The sequence below is a fragment of the Gymnoscopelus braueri genome (genome assembly GCF_963280865.1).
Source record: "Gymnoscopelus braueri genome assembly, chromosome: 15".
Lineage (NCBI taxonomy): Eukaryota > Metazoa > Chordata > Actinopteri > Myctophiformes > Myctophidae > Gymnoscopelus > Gymnoscopelus braueri.
Genome location: NC_137620.1, coordinates 29,578,174 through 29,600,710, shown reverse-complemented (window position 1 = coordinate 29,600,710; position 22,537 = coordinate 29,578,174). Strand labels below are relative to the sequence as shown.

At 44.4% G+C, this 22,537-nt stretch overlaps 2 protein-coding genes across 3 annotated transcripts in view; both read left to right on the top strand.

The window, feature by feature from the left end:
• zbtb4 (zinc finger and BTB domain containing 4) overlaps positions 1–7,169 on the top strand; it is a 21,874-nt gene extending 14,705 nt beyond the window's left edge. For both annotated transcript variants that reach the window (XM_080451295.1, XM_080451294.1), the window contains exon 2: positions 1–7,169. This exon is cut by the window's left edge and continues 699 nt beyond it. In XM_080451295.1, coding sequence (XP_080307421.1) covers positions 1–4,969 — 4,969 coding nt within the window. In that variant the 3' untranslated portion in view covers positions 4,970–7,169.
• Positions 7,170–11,465: 4,296 nt separating this feature from the next.
• Positions 11,466–20,843, top strand: shbg (sex hormone-binding globulin; the record flags this gene model as incomplete). Its single annotated transcript, XM_080450890.1, has 10 exons — positions 11,466–11,470; positions 11,923–11,978; positions 15,366–15,475; positions 16,901–16,998; positions 17,247–17,436; positions 18,346–18,510; positions 18,707–18,863; positions 19,230–19,360; positions 20,406–20,613; positions 20,710–20,843. 10 exons carry the CDS (start codon positions 11,466–11,468, stop codon positions 20,841–20,843), a joined length of 1,254 nt encoding a protein of 417 aa, XP_080307016.1.
• Between the last annotated feature and the right edge of the window lie 1,694 nt (positions 20,844–22,537).

Here is a 22,537-nt window from a genome sequence, read left to right as displayed (position 1 = left end):
GTCCTCCTCACCCTCCTCTTCCTCTTCTCCCATGACTGTTAACACGCTCGTCAGGAGGGATATCAAATCCCCACCTCCTCTGAAGTGCTCCCCCAAAGTCAGTCCAGAGAATCAGTTCAACAGGTTGGCCTCCAGGTCCTCCAATGGGCCAACTGGAGGCTGTTATACAGGCGATGGGTGGGACGAGAGGCACAGGGTGGCTAATGGCACAGCGTCGCCCTCTCAGACTGCCCAGATTCTTTTCAACCTGGGCAACGCAGCCTATCCGGGCCAGAGAAGTGGGGACGCAGAAAGAAAGGAAAAAATAACAGGAGGGCCAGGTGTGAAGGTGGGAAGCCCCCACAGACCGAAACTTCATCCGCCTACCCTCCATCTCCCACCTCCACAGCCACCTCCTCCTCCTCCCCCCTCTGAGACTCTCACCGCTCCCCCCCACTCGTCCTCCTTGTCCCCCACCGACAGTCTGAAACCAGAGCTGATCTGTGGGGTGTGCCACCGGCTCTTCAGCGCTGCCTCCTCGCTGACAGTCCACATGCGGCTGCACCGCGGCAGCCGGGCCCTCAGCTGCCGCTATTGTGGCAAAGCATTCATCCACAGCAAGAGACTGCAGTCCCACGAGGCCGCCTGCGGGGCCCCGGGCCTAGCGTCAAACAGCCTGGGCCCTCCTTCACTCACTGTCCAGCCCAAGGAAGAGCCGCTGGAAGAGGGTGAGGTAAGGGTGGAGGGAGGAGTCATTGTAGGAGCAGGGGGAGCAATAGACAGCAAGGCAAGGCCAGGAAAGAAGGCACGGAGCATTCTGGCACGAATCCAAGGTGATGATGCAGCAGCCGCTGAGCTGCTGGGGGGAGATGAGAACCATTTTGTGAAGGTGGTAGACGGCAATGTCATCTATTTCTGCTCTGTGTGTGAGCGGTCATATATGACATTATCCAGCCTGAAGCGTCACTCCAACGTGCACTCATGGCGCCGCAAGTACCCTTGCCATTTCTGCGACAAGGTCTTCGCCCTGGCCGAGTACCGCACAAAGCATGAAGTGTGGCACACAGGGGAACGGCGATATCAGTGTATCTTTTGCTGGGACGCCTTTGCAACCTATTACAACCTCAAAACCCACCAGAAGACCATTCATGGCATCAACCCCGGGCTCATCTCCAGTGAGAAGACTGCCAATGGTGGCTACAAGCAGAAAGTTAATGCCCTGAAGCTCTACCGCCTTCTCCCCATGCGCTCCCAGAAGAGACCCTATAAGACCTACAGCGATGGCCTGCCAAATGGCCTCCTTTTGCCCCCCCCTGACTCACCCTCCATCCCCCTGTCTCTGGGCCTGGACTGCGGCCTGGGTACTGGAGACCTCCAGAGCCTCATTAGTGGGGCCCCCCCTCAGAGTATGAAGCCCGACCCAGATGCCTTCCTCGATGGCTTCCCTGTTTCTATGGGAGCAGAACACGGGGACCTGTCCACGCTAGCCCCCCTCCCCCAAACAGACACGCTCGAAGTTAGAAAACATGAGAGAGAGGCCCCTGAGCTAGAGCAGGTGAGAAGAGAAGGCAGCTTCAAAATGTCCAGTAGCAGCAAAACCAAATCTCCCAAAAGCAGTAGGGGCACAGAGGCGGGCATGTCCTCTGTGATAACGTATGGCCACACAAAACCCTCTGTCATTGTCCATGGAAAAGCATTGTCATCCTCAGTCATCGTCCATAGCAACCAAGTGGCCTCTGGTAGTGATAAAAGCCCCGTGAACAGCCCCTCCCCCGAAACCAGTGACAGTCAGACATCTCACAGCTCCACTTCAAGGTTAAACAGAAAACAAAGGGAGAGCACAGGGAGCCATAGAAAGAGGTCCAGAGACAGTTCAGACACCACAGAGGAGGGTCAGAGAGGCAGACAGGATGCAGAAACAGGCAGATCCCATCACAAATTGCGCAGGTCCCGCAGCAAGAGTGACATGTCCACTGCCAAGCAGTTGTCAGCATCGGGAGGCTCGCAGGTCAAAGGGACAGGGCCGCTGTGTCAGATTACGGTGCGTATCGGCGAGGAGGCCATGGTCAAGCGCAGCATTTCTGAGACTGACCTCAGGAGGGACAAGAGCCACTCCCCTCCGAAAGGCAAGCGCAGCGAAGTCACGTCTCCACCGGATGCCAAGGAACCGCGCCACACTCATTCTCACCACCATCACCACAAGCACCGTGCCCACCGCTCTGCCAGCCTGGGCGCCGAGAAAGAACCGGAAGGAGGAGGCGGCTCTGGGGGTGAGGTCAGGAAAAAGATTTCCAAATGCCCTGACAAAGTAAGTGAGGTGAGGGAATACTACTTCCGCCAGGAGGTGCGTCAGCAAGGGGAGAGCGACCACGACGGAGAGGACTTGTGGCTTCCTTACTACGCTTACAAACCCAAGAGGAAGGCCCAAGCACACTTCCAGAGGGCCAAGAACTGGCAGCGGAAGCTGCAGTACAAGCGCTCCCTCCGGCTGATGAGGCGGGCGGAGAGACTCATGAACCACGTCAGTAAGGAGACGGAGAAAAGGCACGGTGAGGAAGAGGACGGGGAAGCGGACGAGGCGTGTGGGGAAGAGGTTGAGGGCGAAAATGAAGAGGCAGGGGAGGCTGAGGAGAAATCAAAACTTCAAGTGGAAAAAGAGGGCAGAAAAATGATAGATTATGTCACTGTCCCTTCCAGAGCAACAAGCAAAGATGCCCGTGAGGCAAGCACTGAGGCAGCTCATTCCAAGGCTTCCTCCCCTCCTCTGTGCTCCCCAAAGCCTCCTCCATCTACCTCAGCCACTCCTGGGGGAATAAAGCGCCGACCCTGGACTAACGGGAACGCAGCAGAGTGTGGCACGTGCGGACGCTGGTTCTCCAGCCCAAGAAAACGAGACAAACACGAACTGAGCCACCTGCTTGAGTTTGTCTGCCTCTTCTGCCGAGCCACGTTCCCCTCCAGAGAAAAGCTGGAGGATCATCAGAGAGCCCAGCATCCCAAGCCCCCCGAGGCCGTCTCCTTACCACCCAAAATGGCACTTAATGAACCAGGCGATGGGTTCGGGGCTGGCGCTGGGGTGGCAGAAACATTAAGGGAGGATGAGGAGAAAGCGGGAAGGGTAGCGAGGGCCACCTCCAGTCCAAGTATTCTTAGCAGGAGAGCGTTAGCCAGACACACCTGTCCACAGTGTCACAAGGTGTGCAAGACATCCTCGGCGCTCACACGACACATTCGACGTCATGAATTAAGCAGTTCCCCAGAAAGAGAGAGGGAGGAGGTTGAATCACAGCCCAAAGATGCAGAGACGGTGGTCGACACTGTTAGCAAAGACATTGAAAAAGACCAGGCTCCCACTACCGCTCAGTCAGTTTCAGTTATCAGCTTTTCAACAACAGAGCCACCCTGTGGCGATGACTGTTTAGAAACCCAGCAGTGTGAAAACCCTCCCATCCAGCTTAGAGAGGAGCAAACATTATCAGAATCTTGTGACAAGACTGATCAGCCAGAACTAAAAACAACGGGTCCTGAAAGAGAACCCAGCCCACAGATTATGATAAAGCCTCTGTTAGATAGCCCAGTTAACCTCACACCCACCAAACCTGAGTTCACTCCTCCCGCACCCACCTCAACCCCCACTCTCCAGAGTGTGTTGGTCATGAGCAGCTCTGAATGTCTGGATTACCGGACCCACAGGAAGAAGAGCCTAGACAGCCAAATCCACAGAATACCTAGCCCTGCACATGTCATGGCACCTGTTATCACCTCTCCGAACATGCCCATGACCTCACAGACCAGAATAACCACTGCTGCTCCTGTTGTTTCCATGACAACTGTTCCCAGCCCAGAGGCGGGAATCATGAAACGGGAAGGTGTCATTATGGATAGAGACAGGCAGGTAGGGAATGGCACATTCCTCCCCGTAGGTTATGAGGAACCGCCTTTTGTTCAAGATCTTAGAGTCCCCAGCTCCCTGCCCAGGAGCCCCTCTCCCACCGAAGCACAAGACCTCACTATGTCCTCTATACTAGCCAGAGAGAAAGAGATGCAGAGGCAGAGAGAAAAAGAGAGGCAGATCGAGAGACAGAGAGAGAGGGAGATAGAGCTAGAGAGAGAAAGAGAAAGGGAGAAGGCAGAACTGGCCCAGCAAATGAGTAGTGCAGCCCACCCCCGACAGGAGGAGGTTACTCTCCTGGTCCCTAAAGAGGAGCCTCTTAGCCCTGTGCCGTCCCCCCAGCACATCACTTCTCAAACCACTATTATTAATGGACCCCCATCACCCAGGCCCCGTCCCAAATCACCTTGCCAGTGCCCCACAGCCATGGACCTCTTAGCTCAAGTCAAACGCCGGCAGAACGCCCACCACCCATTACAGGCCTTAGACAGGCTCTCACTGCCCACTGGTGCAGCTGGCACCGGCGACCGCCCCTCTGCCCATGCCCTTCTGCTCCCCCGGGCCCGACCGCCACCTGAGACTGAGACTGAGCACCAGGACACAGGCTATTCCACGGACTCCCAACAGGGGGAGGCCAACTCAATGGGCTACCCCATACAGGACTTTCCCCTGCCCCTCATCGTACCAGGTGGATACCGCTCTGGGAAGAGGCAGGATGACCACATGCTCATGTCGTCCTATCCTGCGGGAGCTCTTCCCTTTGGGCCACTGGGGAAGGTAATGGTCCCCAGTGGCGTTGATCTGGCCAAGCTGCCCTTCTACCCCGACCCCTACCAGCTGCTTTACGCGCCCCAGCTGCTGGCCTACCCTTATAACCTGGCCGCTCTCCCCATGGCTCTGAACATGATGGCGCCTGGAGGGGACAAGGTGGAGCCGCTGCCCTTCCTGCCTGCGATCTTCAACTACGCAGCCGCAGCGGCTGCCGCTGGTCCCTACATGAGTGCTGCGTCTCATCCCTTTGTGGCCAATCCTAACCTCTATAACAGCAGCAGCAGCAGTGGCAGGAAACAGCGGGATGGCAACAGCAGTAAACCGTAGGATGCAGAAGCACCGTAAATGAGGAATATACTATATGTCAAAGAGGACCTGGCCTGTCGTGGATTAGGGGTTTCTGAGCTTGTTGGCTTAGTGTGTACACTCGCACGGTCTCCCCCTGCCTCTCTTTTGTTCAGTAGAGATCAGAGCTACGCATGAAATCAGGAGAGAGGGTGAAGGGAGGAGAAAGAGCGAAGGAAAAAGGGGAGGAGACACAAACATTACAGTGACGTATCATTACCTCCCCTCTCTTTCCTCCTGTTCACCTTTCTCTGTGTTTCTCCTGTCTTTCTGTAGTGTTGTAGTTCTAGAGCTTGATTAACCTCCCTCTCGGACTCTTTATGATATTATCTATAATATAAGAATAAGAACTGCTAACAGGGTGTGTGTTCTGTGAAAAATTAGTTCAGTCTGCTTCCCTTTATAGTGGCCGCATAATGAGTATAAAAGCTCTTCTGGGAAGGCTTGTGTAGGCAAGGAAAGGGATGAGACAGAAAATCCTTTCTCAACACACTTGGAGGCAGAGCATTAAACAACGCATTGTGCACATGTGACTTTTTTGACTGTGTGTGTATGAGAGAGAGAGAGAGAGAGAAAGTGAGTGAATGAGTCAAAATACTGGTGTATTCCGTGTTGTCTGTGAAAGCTGTATGTGAGTACATACATGCACAGTATATAGGAATGTGTGCATGCAGAATTGGGCTTACACAGTTATTTGTGTTGCTGGGTGTGTGTGTGTGTGTATGTGTGTATGCTTATCCTCGTGTGCGTTGCGGGAGTACGTGCATGAATGGCTGGAGTATGCCATCTAAGCGCTGATCATTCCATAATGGTTCTGAGGCGCGCACAGCATTCCTACGCTAGTTGGACTACTAGCTACAGTAGGTCAGTGCATTGAAGTGCATTTAGAAGTGATTCCTTTATGTCCCCAAAATAAATAAAAAACAGAACTGAATGATAGCGATGATTAGTATTTTGGCTGGATTTAAATCCATGACAACAAAAGGTCCTCTGAGCTTCTAATGTCTCGACTAATCCATGACCTTGTGGCCAGATGACATTCTGTAGGATTTGCCTAGCATTCACCTTAGTTTTTACCTTATCTGCACAATAGGAAAAAAAATAGCACTTGGTTACTTAAAGGGGATAATAATATCAACACTCGTAGCTGCTCCAGACATGTAGCTGGCCACTGGGCAAGAATCGTAGGCTAATAGACCATTGCACTTCCAGGTTTCATCTCATTTTCCTTCAGAGAGAGAAAAAAAAGAGAGAAAATAATAAAAATCATTCAACCTCCATCTTCAGTGGCCTTTTCCTCTTCCAAAGGCACACTCTGTTTCCTTGGCCAGGAAGAAAGCGAGAGCAAGGAAGGAAAGAGAGAAAATGGATTCAGGGTATTGAGTTATTTCTGGTTAGGGAAAGAAAATGGATCGGGCACAGAAAGGTCAGGGGTCCGAGTCAGAACCTCCTACAGAACGAACTTTCCGGACAAAAAAATGCCTGTCCTAGCCCTCTCACCGAGGGGCCGTTGGAAAGAGTCTAGACCATTTCCTTCTTTTCTGCTTTTTGTAGAAGAGGAATGGTGTAATTTGCTAGGATAGGGCTGGAAGAAACAAGTGGTGGTCAGAACTCCCTGAATGCCCCCTGGGCCTTTTATTTTGTTACGTGTAATGTTATCTCCGTTATTTTTTGTTTTGTTTTGTTACAGTTACACTATGTCGTTTGTTCATGTTGTTTAGCCCCCTTTTACTGGTTGGAAGTGGCTTCAGTGTGGGAAAGAAAAGAGGGGTGGGGGTTACACTACACACAGACACTACACATATGAATGTAAATTTAGTCATGAGGTTAATGAAGTACAACTGCATTAAATGTAGATTGGTTTCAGTTCCTTTGTTATTTGAAACAAATAACCTGTTTAAGAACCGTTATAATGTCTGGTATGCATATATACAGTAGTCCTAGGAACATGTCAATAAACTTGGGTTTCTGTATCTATCCACAAAGCATGAGCAACACTTGCTTCCTAACAGTTTATATCCTCTGAAAGTCTGACACACGCACAGCTTTTGTGTCTTCTTACCTTTTACACTTTTTGGCCTCTCAACCTTCCAGATCTTTTAAGTTGTTTTTCTTCCTTTTCTTTTTTCATTATTGTTCTGAATTTTCAGTCTCAAACTGAAATTAGCTGCATCGTATGTTTGTCACAATCACTACAGTATATAAGAGCTGTCTAAGTTATCTCCTCACTACAAGACATACAGTACTAACACACTGCACCAACTCCTAATTACAGTATGTAAGTACACCTGTGTGTGTGTGTGTGTGTGTGTGTGTGTGTGTCTGTGTGCGCGTGTGTGTGCGTGTGCGTGCGTGATCGCACTGGGGCGCTGTTTAGTTTAGGAGTGTGAAACTAGGGGCTCAGTCTCTTGTGTATGGTTACAAGACTTTTGCGAGTGTGCCCGTGTGTATGTATTTGTGAATGAGTGTGTCTGCATGTGTGAATACGAAAACCAAAATAAATCTGCCTAAGCAACATAACCCGTGGGAATATATGGGCCGATTTCTTTTTTTTTAACAGTGTAAACCTCTCCAGCCAAGCCTTGCTGTCTCCAAACACTATCGGAAGGCATTCCCGTAGATTAACATTTGTGTTTTTGGACCATTTCTTATGCCATAGTTTGCCGTCATGGTTATCATACAGACCAACAGCATGCAAATCGACGTATTGTAGTGACTGGACTGGAATCTGGTGGTTATATACAAACATTTACTGTATGTTTAGTTTAAATGAATGTGCCTCTGCTTTGATATTTAAATGATAATTATCTATAGTCAGATGTGGATCTGCCAGATTTCAACTGCTAAGGTGCCTTGTTATGGCATAAGAAATTTGATTTGGTAAATGAGCGATTTCTTGAAAAATGTCATGATCTGGAGATAAATCTTGTGGCTTAGTTTGCTATGAAGCTGGTCATAGATGTAGGGGTGTGGCTAAACTGTTTGGTATTGTGTACATGTTTAGGATAATACTGTGCCATATAGAGCCCACACAAATATGTTAATGTTATTTTTAAAAGATGTTTTAATGTTGCCTGACGAATTTGTCTTTAGATTTGATACAAAGGCTTGTAGCCACAGCTATCCCAAAGTCTGTAGTCTCTTTTCTGACATTCTCTCTCCTCTTGTTTCCGTCTCCCTTTCTTTCTCTTTGCTGCAAATCAAACAAAATAAAGTATTAACCTGATGACCCAACAGAATATGCTTTGGTCCTGTCTCGTGTTTTATTTTTATTTATCTGCTGGTGTGCAGTTTTATCTAGAATCGGGGACATAGCAAGGAAATCTGGACCTTGTGCAGATGAGTTGCCTTCAGGTCTCCAACCCGCATCACCCATGGCTTCAGAATTAGATTAGATTTGATGCATGAATTGCACCTCTTGGTTATGGTTCAGGACTAGTCGTTGGTTACGCTTCCATGGGTGCCATCCTAGGTAATGTGAGAGACAGCACAACATAAAAGCTGGAGACATTTTTAGGCATTTTCTCCATTGTGGGTCCACTCATGCAGATGTTTTTTTCCCCTGAATGGTATGTAATATCCTGCCAGCAATATACTGTAGAGCTAGACTAGAGACCGCTTGTATTCCTTGAAGTGTTGTGTGAACAGCCTCTCACTAGTGACACTCAGTGGTTTAAATGAGAACCACAGTATCATGCACAGCTCTTATCCAGAAGAATGTCATCATCGCCTACTAGTCCAGCAGCAAGTCCTCAAAAAATGTCTTAGTTTTTGAGGTACCCCTTGAGTTAGAACAAAACACAACCATGTTTTTTCTAATCTTTAGGGTCTCCCAGTGAAATGGATTGTTGTGAACTTTTATTTAGGGGCTAAATTTGTTGTTTTGACCTACCCCAATCTCTGACAAACAGCCAAATTAGGCCAGTCCGAATAGGGGAAAGGTGACAAGAAAACCTATAACTTAAGAATGCTCATTCATACTCACTAAACTATCCAAAAATGAATAAACCAACAATGTCAAGTTGATCTAAAATGACTAAAACAGAATGTTTTACAAAGAAAGACTGAATGTTTGTCAAGCAGGAGGGGTCCTCCGATTTTGAGCTGGATTACAAACAAAACACAGCAATGTTGTTGTTGTTTTTTCATTAAATTAATTGTTGTGGAAATGTATTTAAGGCAAAAGTGGTTAAATCAGTGGATGAAGTCATACTCCCAATACATTCAGAAAGAGATCTTTCTGGAGGGTGCAAGCTTAGCAACATAGTGCTGTCTGGCTTTTCAAGACAAGCTCTGATCCTGCTCAAACTTGCGAGTAGTCAGGTTACTAATGAAAGGTTTGTTGATAATTTCACTAAAGTACTGTAAGCCTCTAAACTGTAATATAATGGGCAGAAATTATACTGTAGAAGTTCATTTCCATGGAGAAATAACATACATACTTTTTGATATATACCAAATCGAAAGGTTTTAAGTCAAAATCCTTATTAGTTAACATTGTCTAAGACTTAAAAGATCTATATCCATTATCAAGTGTTTTTGAGGGGGTATGTAATCCATATTGATACAGGACCTAACTCAATCCCATTCAAACATGTTGATGATCTTTCCAATGTTGAGTTGAAGGTGATTGTTGTCACCCTATGAAGCTCACCACCAGGGCTCTGTAATCCTCCTTATTGTCATCCGTGAATACAGAAGTTTAGAGGGTGAACAGGAAGGGTGACTGCACAGTTCATTGGGGAGCACCTTGCTTGATGAATTGAATACATAGGACCACAATGGAAACAAGCCCTCAGGGCTTTTTATGTTATCCTTTCAGCATCATTGTATAATCGTACCGCTGTACTTTTTGCAAACTGTTAATAAAGTGTTCAATCAATCAATCAATCAATCAATCAATCAATCAATCAGCACCAGTGTTGGTGACTGTAATCCTGGCAACCAAGCCACTTGCATCACTGAGAGCTTCTGGTTCAGCTGCTTTGGATGGATGGTATTAAAGATGCTGATGAAGTCGAAGAACATGTCACTCTCAGAGTGCTACGTGACCAGTCCATGTCTGTGTAGGCTCTGTGGAGCAGGTAGATAAAGGCGTCACCCACACCTTTTATAGTATGCAAACTGCAGGGTGTTGTGATCCTGTAAAGGCCCAAGGGCGGCCATAGTGGGTATTGGAATCTGGGAATTGTAAGGTCGCTGGTTCGACCCTAGACTCACCCAGTCAAAGTGTCATTGGGAGACTGCAGGACCAGTCTCTCAAATCTCCCCAGTGATGATGAGGGGTAGGGTGGTGGTGTTAGGCTGCCTCCAGGTAGGAGACATGCTGTGGCTGTGCACAAGAGGGAGGGATGGGTTGGGGTGACAAGTTGCAGCCTCCTGGGATAGGGGTAGGTGGAGGAGAGTGGATGGGTGCACTGGTCCTGGAGGGTGGGTCTGGGGGAGTAACATTGTAAGATTCCTTGGCTGCTGCCAGAGCCTGATTTTTTAAACTTCCATATGGACAGACTTAGTGTATTATTATTATTATTATTATTATTATTATTACCCTTATTATTATTATTATTATTATTATTATATTACTTGTATTAATTGGTCATATCAAGACAAGCTCGATCTCGGATTTAGGTAGGAGATACTGATTTTAAATCGTACTTTTTTTGTACATTTTGTACATTAATGTACATGCAAACATAATTCTATGTATGCCATATATCTTGATGTTTTAGTAACTTTAGATAAACTTTACATGATTGGGTTTTTCATATTCTGATGGTTTGGTGAAGTACTACAGCCATCTGGACTTACCCTCCCAAGGAATTATGACATCATCAATTTATGCATGGCTTATTATTATGTCAACTCCCATTCAGAATTACCTAATTTGTCTTTTTCAGGGGAGGGGTAAGTCTAAAGAAATCTCATTTGAAATAAAACAGTCCTAGATATCTCCATACAACCACTGGTTATCATTTAATAACATCCTAGGCAATGCAGTAACAGCATATTTGACAGGAAAGTAAAGGGGGCCTCTTTTCCTATCACCACAAAAGTACAATTCTGACTTTTTGGTGATGTAGGGCAGACACCTGGTTCATAGCTCAGCAAATCTGATGAAGATACTGTATGAATGAGAATTCTCAAGTTGTAGGCTTTCTTGTCAGCTTTCCCCTATTTGGACTGGCCTAATTTGGCTCTTTTGTTATAAATAAAAAATAATTTTGCCCCAAAATAAAAGTTCACAACAATCCATTTAATTAATGGGAGACTCTAAAGATAAGAAAAATCATGGTTGTGTTTTATTCTAACTCAGGAAGGGGTACCTCAACATCTGAGGGCCTTTGCTACTAGACTATCTTGGATGACTTCTCTTTTCTGTTTCTTTATCATTGACAAGAAACTAAAGTGTGTCTCCAACCAGATGTATGTTTTCTAAATCCATCATCACTTGTTATGGTAATATAAATTGTGTAAGGAAATGAGGTATTTATGGTTTTATGATTGTCAGTTTTAACTTAAATGTCACAAACCTGTAATAGAGAAAATAAATCTAGGGTTAATGTTAGTTAGTATGATAATAAACCTCAATTCTGTGAGTTGCAATTGATTAACCTATCCAAATGAAATTACTAAACATCCAACGTTGAATGTCGAAGATTAGTTTTTTGTTCTGGTGCAAGATTAAGTAAATGTGACATGTTGACTTTAAACCCTGAAGCCCACACACACACAAAGGTGTGTGTGTGTGTGTGTGTGTGTGTGTGTGTGTGTGTGTGTGTGTGTGTGTGTGTGTGTGTGTGTGTGTGTGTGTGTGTGTGTGTGTGTGTGTGTGTGTGTGCGCGCGCGTGTTTGTGTGTGTGTGTGTGTGCGCGCGCGTGCGTGCGTGCGTGCGTGAGTGTGCACGTGTGCACACTCACGTGTCAAACCATTCCCAGCATCATAGTGGCCTTCCTGGAAGATGATTGTGTCATAGGAATGTTGCCAACGGAGAGTAGAGAGAGTGTGTGTGTGTGTGTGTGTGTGTGTGTGTGTGTGTGTGTGTGTGTGTGTGTGTGTGTGTGTGTGTGTGTGTGTGTGTGTGTGTGTGTGTGTGTGTGTGTGTGTGTTACTTTTATAAGCTTCTTACTCATCGCTTTCTCCCTCTGTCACGCACGCACGCACGCACGCACGCACGCACGCACGCACGCACGCACGCACGCACGCACGCACGCATGCACGCGCACACACACACACACACACACACACACACACACACACACACACACACACACACACACACACACACACACACACACACACACACACACACACACACACACATCTACACACACGTATACACACAAACTGAGTCATAGCCTGCAGTGAACATTCAAGGGTCCAGAGTGATGGGTAAACAGACACCAACGGTTTGATGGGTCACTCAACCAGCCTGCAGAAATGTCCAATATACTGTGCCCAGAAACAGAGATCGTTTAGAGACTGGTGACATTGTAAAACTTTGTCTGCTTATACTACACATGGCATAATATAAAGTACTCTTTTCTAGAATTAGAAGATCATAATCATAATTATTTTATTACCAGGTATGTTTGCACATGCAAAATTGCCTCTGTGAGGTTGGGTTGGTGCATTACACTGAGTAACAACATTATTACAAAGAATTGACACAGTAAATGTACTTTGGATAAATACATCGGCTGATAAGGGCAATATGTGTAAACAAATGTGAATCATTACACTTATAGCCTATTATGTACACAGACGGTAATAGCACTGTACAGTACATTTCCCATTGCACACAGGCAATAGTGAAACAACATGTTGAAAGCACAATTATTGTAATGCACAGCCATAATTATCCTTGATTGGTTTTGTTCTGCATATCTCTCTCTCTGCATCTCTCTCTCTCTCTCTCTCTCTCTCTCTCTCTCTCTCTCTCTCTCTCTCTCTCTCTCTCTCTCTCTCTCTCTCTCTCTCTCTCTCTCTCTCTCTCTCTCTCTCTCTCTCTCTTTATTTGTTTACCCTTTCCTCAGACATCCAGACAGATGCAAACATGAACTATATCAGGGATCGATAAGTGTTGCACTGACCATTGCATTGTTTGCCCTCTGCTCTGTGGCAGTTGCCTACAAGTGCCAAGCACCTAAGCTTGTCCCACCACTGTTGCCTCAGGCTAGTTTGGATTGAGTGGACCCCCTTAGGGCTCAAGAGACTGGACATTGGTAAGCCTGGGGCTGAATAAACTGAAGAATGGCTGCGTTGAAAACGATTACAGGTCGACTGCTGATCTCTTTGAGCCTTATTCTTCTGCAATGGAGAGCGGAGGCAGAAGGGATGGTATGTGAGCACACATGCTTTATCGTGCCATTATTAGTGTGTAGTTGATAGATATGTGACCCATGTCTTGAACAGGATTAGCCTGCTAATCTAAAAAACATATTGCGCAATCTACCCTCATTGTAGTTGAGATGTTTTTGAATGGTATGGTAAATAGAAAAGAGAGCTGAGGAATCGGGCCAGTCTATTAGCGGGAATTTTGACATTTTGTAGAAAATGGCATATTGGCCACTGGTCTGCACCATTTCAATTATGTCAAATGAATATGAAATGTTGAAAATATACAAGCCAAATAATATGAACATATGGGAGTTGTGTAACAATGATGCTCTAAATAGACACATTACAGCTCATTATAATGGTTTTATGTTGAAATGGGAAAACTGTGTTTAACTTTGCAAATAACAGGGCTAACATTGTTTCCATTAAAACACTGTATGTGCGTTGTGCATTCTAGCTGCGGCTGTGGGAGGGGGGGTGGGGGTCATCTAGGCCAGTGTTTATCAACCTTTTTTGTGCCAAGGCACACCTGGCATAGCCAAAAGATCCCAGGGCACACCTAGATATACGGTGTATATATATATATATATAATTATATATATATATACGGTATATATACAGTATATACACACACACTAGGGGTGTGCCGATACACTAATTTCACGATACGATACGATATTGGGCACGCAACTTCGATACGATTTCGATACGATACGATACGCATTTTTTTATTATGAAAATATATGGGGGAGAAAAAAAGCAAATGCAAACAAATATTTCTGTTTTTGCATTATTCACATATTCAGACATGCAAACTTGTAGCTTTTCAGCTTCCACTAGCCGTTTTGAATCCAAATAGGGCAATAGTGTGACACCTGACCCGAAAAAAAACAGCATGTTGTCACCCTTTTCACCTCGGGGCTGTTTCTATGCCTGATTATTATTATTCTAAAAAAGAAATATATATATATATATATATATATATATATATATATATATATATATATATATTTTTTTTTTTTTTTTTTTTTTTTTTCAACCCTTCTTCAAACGGCGCGGCACCCTCAGCAGTAGCCCCGGCCCAAAATTGGGACGTTTGCCAGGGTTGATAAACACTGATCTAGGCAGCTATGACTGCCTTCCAAACTTTGCGGGCCCTGGGTAGGCAACCTGGCCTGGCGAGGAATAAAAATGTAAAAAAGATAAAAAAAACTAAAGGAAGATAAAAATTAAAATAATAATATAATGATGATGATTATAATAATATAATACACATGGGACGTTACCAGCATTACATTATTGCGTTTTATTACTATTATTTCCACGGGGCAAAGGTCACATGACTACTTGGTATTAATCAAAAACCTTTATTCATTTTCGATGAAGTCTTTTTTCTAATTTGTATTCACTACTAGAGGTTCGGGCCGCTACGTGGCCTCAGACCTACGTCTCACCGCCAATCCGACTGATATGCCCATATATGGAGATCCCTGATGTCATCAGTAAATGCCCATATATGGGCATGTCCCCTTTTGTGCCCATATCTCTGTAAAGCACTTTGAGCTGCATTTCATGTCATGAAAGGTGCTATACAAATAAAGTTTATTATTATTATTATTATTATATATGGAGCTGACTGATTTGTTTGCGCCTGATGCCATGACGACTCATTGAGGTTAGACAACACACTCCATATTTGGGCGTCCGCCCGCCAGCCGGTCCGCCCGCCGGCCGGTCCGCCCGCCGGCCGGTCCGCCCGCCGGCCGGTCCTCCCTTAAGCCAATTTTAATATAGGATATGGTGTCCTAGAACAATTCTGGCTTGGTTGCCCAAAGTTGCCATTTGGGCAACTCTTGTAATTTGCATAATCCAAGATGGCCACTGAACGCCATGGCGAACATTTTACTTTTGATCCGCTTGTCCTATAATGCTGTTTTTCTGCTGTTTTCACTTGCTAAAAGGTCAAGTGGTGATTAAATCAACCACTTTAAAGATGATAATAAACTAAATTAAGCATCTGAATGCTCCCACTCATAATCAGGATCAGAAAAAAACGCCCACCACATCCTCTTAGATATCCTGATTGGCAGCCTCAAAATTCTCTTCCCCAACATCCTGGTCTACATCATCCTCAAAAGTCTCATCAGAAGTGTAGGAATAATGGAGTTATCTACCCAGTGTTGGCCAGTGTGATGGAGGCCAGGTAGTGTTCTATTTCTTCAAATGTCTCCGGCCCAGTTGATAGAAACCTCTTCAATAGTGCTGCTGATACACTCCGAAAGGCTCTCATGGCTTTCACCCAGGATTTACCATTGAAGATGCAGTCAGTCCCCATATGCTGCAGCCTGTCGTGGAATTCTGGATCAATCAGTAATTGATGAGGCAAGAGGAGGAGGACAATATTATAGGTGGTGATAGATATGCTTTAATGTACATTATGTACATAGCATGGGGAGAAGTACAATAACACTCATGTCGGTGGTACGGTAGTTCTGCCGATGAGCACAGGGATCTGAACCATAACAACACAGGCTGAACCAAAACAATAGCTATCAGGCCTAGCGGAGACATCTTGGCTCCTACAAGCAACACAATATCATGTCTATCATAATGTACTATAAGTGATGGTTAAATGTAAAGGTTAGATATAAACAAACATAATGGCAATGTAGTATAATTCTTCCTCAAGCCACTTACACTTCCAGTGCTGAACCTTGCATCAGTTTTGCGATGCAGCTGCAGATTTTTTTTATAATATGCATCCCACCAGGATGGGCGATTACATTAGAGAACTGTACCGACTGGTTCCAACATGCCTGTTTAGTTACAACAAACAGCTGCTCGTTCATGGTAACGTGAACCTACTTCATTCCCATGTCAGTGTCTCTGCATGTATGTCAGGGTTGTGAGTATTGTATCTGGTTGAGAAGGAGGTGCATCAATCAAAGAACCAAACATATTATGTGCTGGCAAAGTGTTTTTTTTCTTTTTCTGTACAGCACCAGAAATCCCATACTTGTTTGCCTTGTAAGATCGAGAGGTGAGATTGACCTGCGGACATTTCTACCCAAAACGTTTTCCTCCCACCCAAAATTGCTGTCAGTGGGCCTGACCCTCAGACCACTGTAATCACTAGCCAGTTCAGCAGGACTTTGCTCCAACAGTGGCCCAGTGGGAGGGGATGATCAACATTGATCATGCTTCACCTACATTTGGCTGTAGCATACCGCCCGTTGTATTAAGTCAACTGAATGTTTTGAAAGTTTTCAAGTTTGACATGGCTCATTCAGCATGGCTTCATACACAGTTGTTTGATGCCATGAGATGCAGTTGTCAATGAGAAATTATTTTCTCATGTCATCATCCTTTTGAATACTCACTGTATTGGAGGTGAACTCTAGTCTATAGGCCTACAATACTTATAGTTAGAAAGCGAGACACTGTATCTGTCTGCATATACCAAACATGATTGCAAAACAGTATACATCCTCTATGTGAGGACAAGAAGATGAAGAATTTTATTGGATTTATTGTTGTTATTAAGAGTTTAAACCTTTTGAAATATGTGCCATCCAGATCCAGGTATCAGGCGGGGTATCCATGTACCTTGGCCAGCAGAGGGAAGCCTGGAAGCCTCTGCTCCAGACCTCAGCTAACCTCTCTGAGATTAGAAGGTATGTCATGTCAAGCATACTGTAAGCCTGATTTGTGCAACCGTGCAGCTCAAGGACAGGTGTAACACTTGAACCTGGGTCCACACCCTTCACCATCACACTCGACTCGATCATTGTCAACGTCTGTGTACGTTTTCAAAGCTCACCAAAAATAATTGCATTTCAAAGTGAAAATTTCCAGAAAAGCAACACAGTCCTATAGGCTTAACTGTTGCACTAAAAGTATTCCGTTCTTTCCTACTCCGCAGTTATATGTCAACATTTCTGTTTCGGACGTTTGACCCTGAGGGTGCAGTCTTCTATGGGGACACCAAAGATGGTGAGGACTGGTTTGTCTTGTCCCTGCATGAGGGTGTCCCTGTGATGCAGATCAAAAAAGAAAACATGCTGGTTAGTGCAGCTGGAGGACCTAAAATCAATGATGGACAATGGCACAGGGTAAGCTCAGCTTAAAATTGGTAAAATGCATACTATTATGTCCCAAACAACACTTATCATTATTATCGTCATTGTGTATTCTTGACTCAAAGTTGCTCTGTAAAATGAATGTGATATTCCTCTAATGATTTCTGTCATGTTTCACCCTACACGCAGCAATACATGGCACAGTATTGAATTTGCAATCGGTCCTGTCTGCTTGTGTCTGTATCTTTGTTAGCAAGATAACTTGAGAAAAGATGGGCAGGTAAAAAATAAATAAGGAATGACTAGGAAGCTTTGGGTTTAAACGGGAAAAGGTCAAGTTCACAATCAAGGTTAAGCTTTGACTGTTAGCAAAATAGAGAATGGATGGATGGATTGTCAGCAGGCTGCCCCAAAGAGATGATTACCTTTTGGATCAAAAAGGCCAAGGTCACAATCAAGGTCAAGTTGAAAACCAAGGACGTATTTTCATTCAACATTCAACAATTCTCAGTAGGCTGCCCCAAAGAAATTATACAATTTTGGGTCGAAAAGTTTGAAGGTGAAGGTCACATTCCAGAACAGGAGATGGATAGGGTTTGAACAAGAGATGTTGTTGTGGACAGAGTTTGAACAGGAGAGTGTGTACGTTTAATGTTTAATGTTTAATGTGGCAGTTGTACCTTGATGTCATCTAGGATTTCTGATACTTTGTCTTTATCCTGTAATTAAACGTTTTATAGTGTAAGCCTTTTTTTATCACCAACATAAATTTGTAATTAATTCTCGTTTTCTGTGTTGTTGTTTTTTTTTCATCACTTTGTTTCTATGCAACACTATTGTGTAAATGAACTAAATCAAACTAAGCTAAAGTCGCCACAAACATTTCTACAACTGGCTGTATAATTGCAATGTGTCCTGGGCCTTTGTGTTTGCTCCACGCAGCTGGGGATGGCCAGCAAGGGGAAGTTTGTGTCTCTGGAGGTGGACGGGTCCCAGGCCTTGGAGGTGGGCATGGACACTAAAGAAGCACATGATGAGCTTGTTGCGGGAAAGATCCGGATGGCCGTCGGTGGGATCCTGATTGACAAGGGGATGCTAATTGTCCCGGTACAGTACTGCATGTTCACCCAGTTTGCAGTGTGTGTGTGTGTGTGTGTGTGTGTGTGTGTGTGTGTGTGTGTGTGTGTGTGTGTGTGTGTGTGTGTGTGTGTGTGTGTGTGTGTGTGTGTGTGTGTGTGTGTGTGTCTCACACATACATACACTCTCTGCACTCTATGTCACTGGTTCATTGTCGCCGCTGCAGTTACAGCCGGAGATGGATGCCTGTGTGCGGGAAGGCAACTGGCTGAACCTCACCACTCCCTGGGAGACGGAGGAGGAGGAGCTCTGGCCCTGCTATCAAAACATCCGACCTGGCAGCTACTTCCCTGGCAATGGTTTTGCCGTCTACAACATCTCAGGTGGAAACAGAGCTCTTGATTGTATAAGATTTTGGCAAGGCTTTAAATAGCCCCTGGTTTAATGTCTAGCTCTGTACTCACCTGAGATAAGGCAGGCATGCTTACATGACGACTGAGGAATCAATATTAAAAAAAGAATTAGCATTGTATTTTATTTGACTCTCAGAGGATAGCTTCACTCCTATTTGATATATGGTCCTGGTTAGCATCATAGAGGAACAGAGGAAACATTAAGGGAACAATTTAGCTGGCTTTCGGCGATTACATTTTTAGGGCGGAAATTGCTAAATGGATAATGTCTAACTGACCTGTCAAACATAAATGGTAAATTTTATTAATTCAATACAATAACATTTCTTCCTCTAGTATTCCAGCATAACGCGAAGATCAAGATGGAAATGTGGGGAGATTTCAGCCAGATAGATGGGACCATTCTGAGCATCAGAGCCCCTGGACAAGCGCTAATGTTAACACTGGAAGCCAATAAGAACACAAAGGTGCAAACATCTACTAACCAAAGTTGAAGTTGTGGCAGGTTGGCGGTGTCTGTCTGTCTGTGGCGGGTGCACAGATATGCCCATATATTTACTGGGCATTCCCTCTGTCAGAGAGGGGAAGGCAGGGAGAGAGAGATGGAGAAGGGGAAGGACGAAGAGTGAGAGGGGGATGGGGATGGAGGGAGAGAGCGGGGCGTAGAGTGAGGGGGGAGGGAGGGGGAGAGAGGGAGAGAGGGAGTGGGGGCCGGGTGAGAGGAGGAGGGAGAGAGGGAGAGAGGGAGTACATTTCATTTCACTGGGTACCGAAACGTCATTTAATTTTCCGACCAAAGAGTAATCTAGAGAACGTGCTCAGTAGAGCAGAGCTCCACCAAGGTGTCAGTTTGCCTTCAAGGTGTCAGTTGTGGTGCTTCTGGGGGCACATCCCATTTTGGCCAATATAACTTTGGGCTAAAGTGGCCTCTGGAGGTTGACAACAAAAAGGTGTGAGCAGTTTATCAGTTCTTCTTGGGCCCATGATAAATTGTTTTCAAGTATTCTGGTGTAATAATGTACAGAAGGACTCACACTCAGCCATTAGAGCCCATGTGGTATGCATCTAACCACTCGGCTATCGGGTCGCCCAAGTTATGTGCATGTTTGTCCAGTTAGGTTAAAAGTCAATCTGGCCCAGACGGCCAGCGTAGCAGCACCTAGGCTGCTGAGGCAGCCTGACAGAGTGTCGTGGGTCGTGGGTTCGATTCCCGATCCCGACGACCTTTGCTGTGTGTCACTCCCCTTCTCTCTCCCCATTTCCTGTCAGTCTGCTGTATACTATCAATAAAGGCAGAAAAAGCCAAAATGATATCTTAAATTTAAAAAAAAGTTAATCTGTTCTTTCTTGGCCCAAGACCAACCTATCTACCAAGTTTTATGTAAGCCTGTTCATAACTGCTCCAGATTTCCTGCTCACAGACAGACAGACAGACAGACAGACAGACAGACAGACAGACAGATCGCTTTATGCAACAAGTAAACTAGGCCTTTCTTTCTCTTGAATTTGCAGGATGTCACACTCTCATTTGGTGAACATGAAATCATCATGAAACACAGTTTCAATAGACTGGCAATAATCTTTCAAAAGGACTCAGTGCAATTTCTGAGATATAAGAACCCCACAGAGCACGAAATGGAGTCTATCATTACAGAGAGCATGCAGAAAGGTTATTTGACTATGATGCAAGAGGGACGTTTTGCCATCGGAGGCCTCTTAGGTGAGAGTACCAAAAACCTGGTCATTCCTTTAGCAATTAATTGTATACAACATATTACATTTGTCTCTATGTTTTCCCCTATTGTTCCCCTTTCAGGTGAGGGTGAGGGCTATGTGGGCTCCAACTACTTGAAAGGCTGCCTGGAGAAGATCCAGATCAACGGGAAGGATTTGGACCTTGACTCAGCTGTCAAGCATGCCTCAGTCTCCTCTTACAGCTGCCCTGCATAGTAGATAAAACAAAGCGTTCTAGACTTAAGCTAGGCATTTGGCTTAGAGGCAGAGGTTCTTTTTACCTTTAGTCAGGACGACATGTAAAATACACCGCAGTATTGTTTCCCATGAATAAGGGGGCGACGGGAGGGCAAGTGCAAGAGTCTGTTAAGAGAAACTTTACAAAGCACACTTTTTAACAGTGTATTAGTATGAATGTTAACTTGAAATGACTTGCATCATTCTGGTAATAACAGGTAGCTGAATGGAGTTACTTAATGGAATTATATGTGCATCTTGAATCATAATTATAATTAGGCCACTGACTTTCACACTTTTGTCTAATCTGACATGCACCAAATTACTTCTAATTCACAATAAAGAATGAACAACCTTTCTGGCTTAATGGTTACATTTTCCTCCATGCCCATCCTCCCTTAGACCAGTGGTACTCACTAAAACCTTTTCATGCCAAGGACCTCCAAATGTATACATATAAGGCAGTGAACCCCATTTGAAAACATTTTGGGGACCCCCATAAGAAAATGCTCTTAAACAGAAAATACATTTTCAGGTGGGTCATCAATTTCCTCCAGTCAGGAGAGAGAACCAATTTATCAGTGTTCCAATTCCAAAATTGTCTGCTAATTTTTGTTTTGTTTCATCACTTCTAATTCCACTTGTTTATGCTGTATCATGTGTGAGTTAATAGTTTGTTACAAGTAAAAGTCCTGCATTCAAAATCTTACTTAAGTCAAAGCACAAAGGTATTAGCAACAAAATATACTTAAACTACCAAAAGTAAAAGTACTCATTACGCAGAATACCCATTACAGAATCATATATATCATGTTATTGGACTACAATTATTGATCATTAACCACTTAAGCTCTTTTATACTTCAGCTATTCGAAAATAGCCAATTGTGAGCTTGTAGATCTGCTATTTAAAATTGTACTAATTATAAATCCTCTAAATCTGCAAAGTAATTAGTAACTAAAGTAAAAAGTTCGGGAAAAAACTGGGGGGGAAAGAGTAATATTTGCCTTTGAGATGTTGTCGAGTATAAGTATAAAGTAGCCCATCAAGAAATGGAAATACTCAAGTAAAGTAAAAGTGATACAGATCCACTGGTGGTCACCTAAAACTTGTGGCCATCTCAATGTTAAATTGGCTGTTTTTTTCAACAACAAAAAAAAGAAGAATAAATGTATGCTTTGGAAAATGCTCAGAAATAATATAAAGTATAGGCCTACTATACATGATTTTAACATGCACGGTAAATCATTATCAGACCTTAATTTATCCTTCAACTTCTTGTTTAAAATGACTATTACAGGGTATAGCCATTTGTACCATTTGTAGAAATATTGGCCTTGAATATAATAGTAAAAAAAAAAACTATTATATGTATTTGGCCCCTCATTTGTAAAATAAATGTAGATAGAAAAAATAAGAAATAAAATGGTGCCCAGTGTTCTCACTCAGGAGTCCACAGTTCTGGTTACCCCCTGGCCTAAAGGTTTGATTTGATGATTTTATTTTGGTAAAAGAAATACGAGTAAACACAAACCCAGGTTATACACATAAAAGCGTAATAAAACACATTCGATATCTGTTTGAGAATTGAGCCACAGAAGCCAACACTTAAAAAAAACTCGTTTTAAAATGTATGTGCCCATGGCTTCAACTGTATTGACGGAACCAAAAAC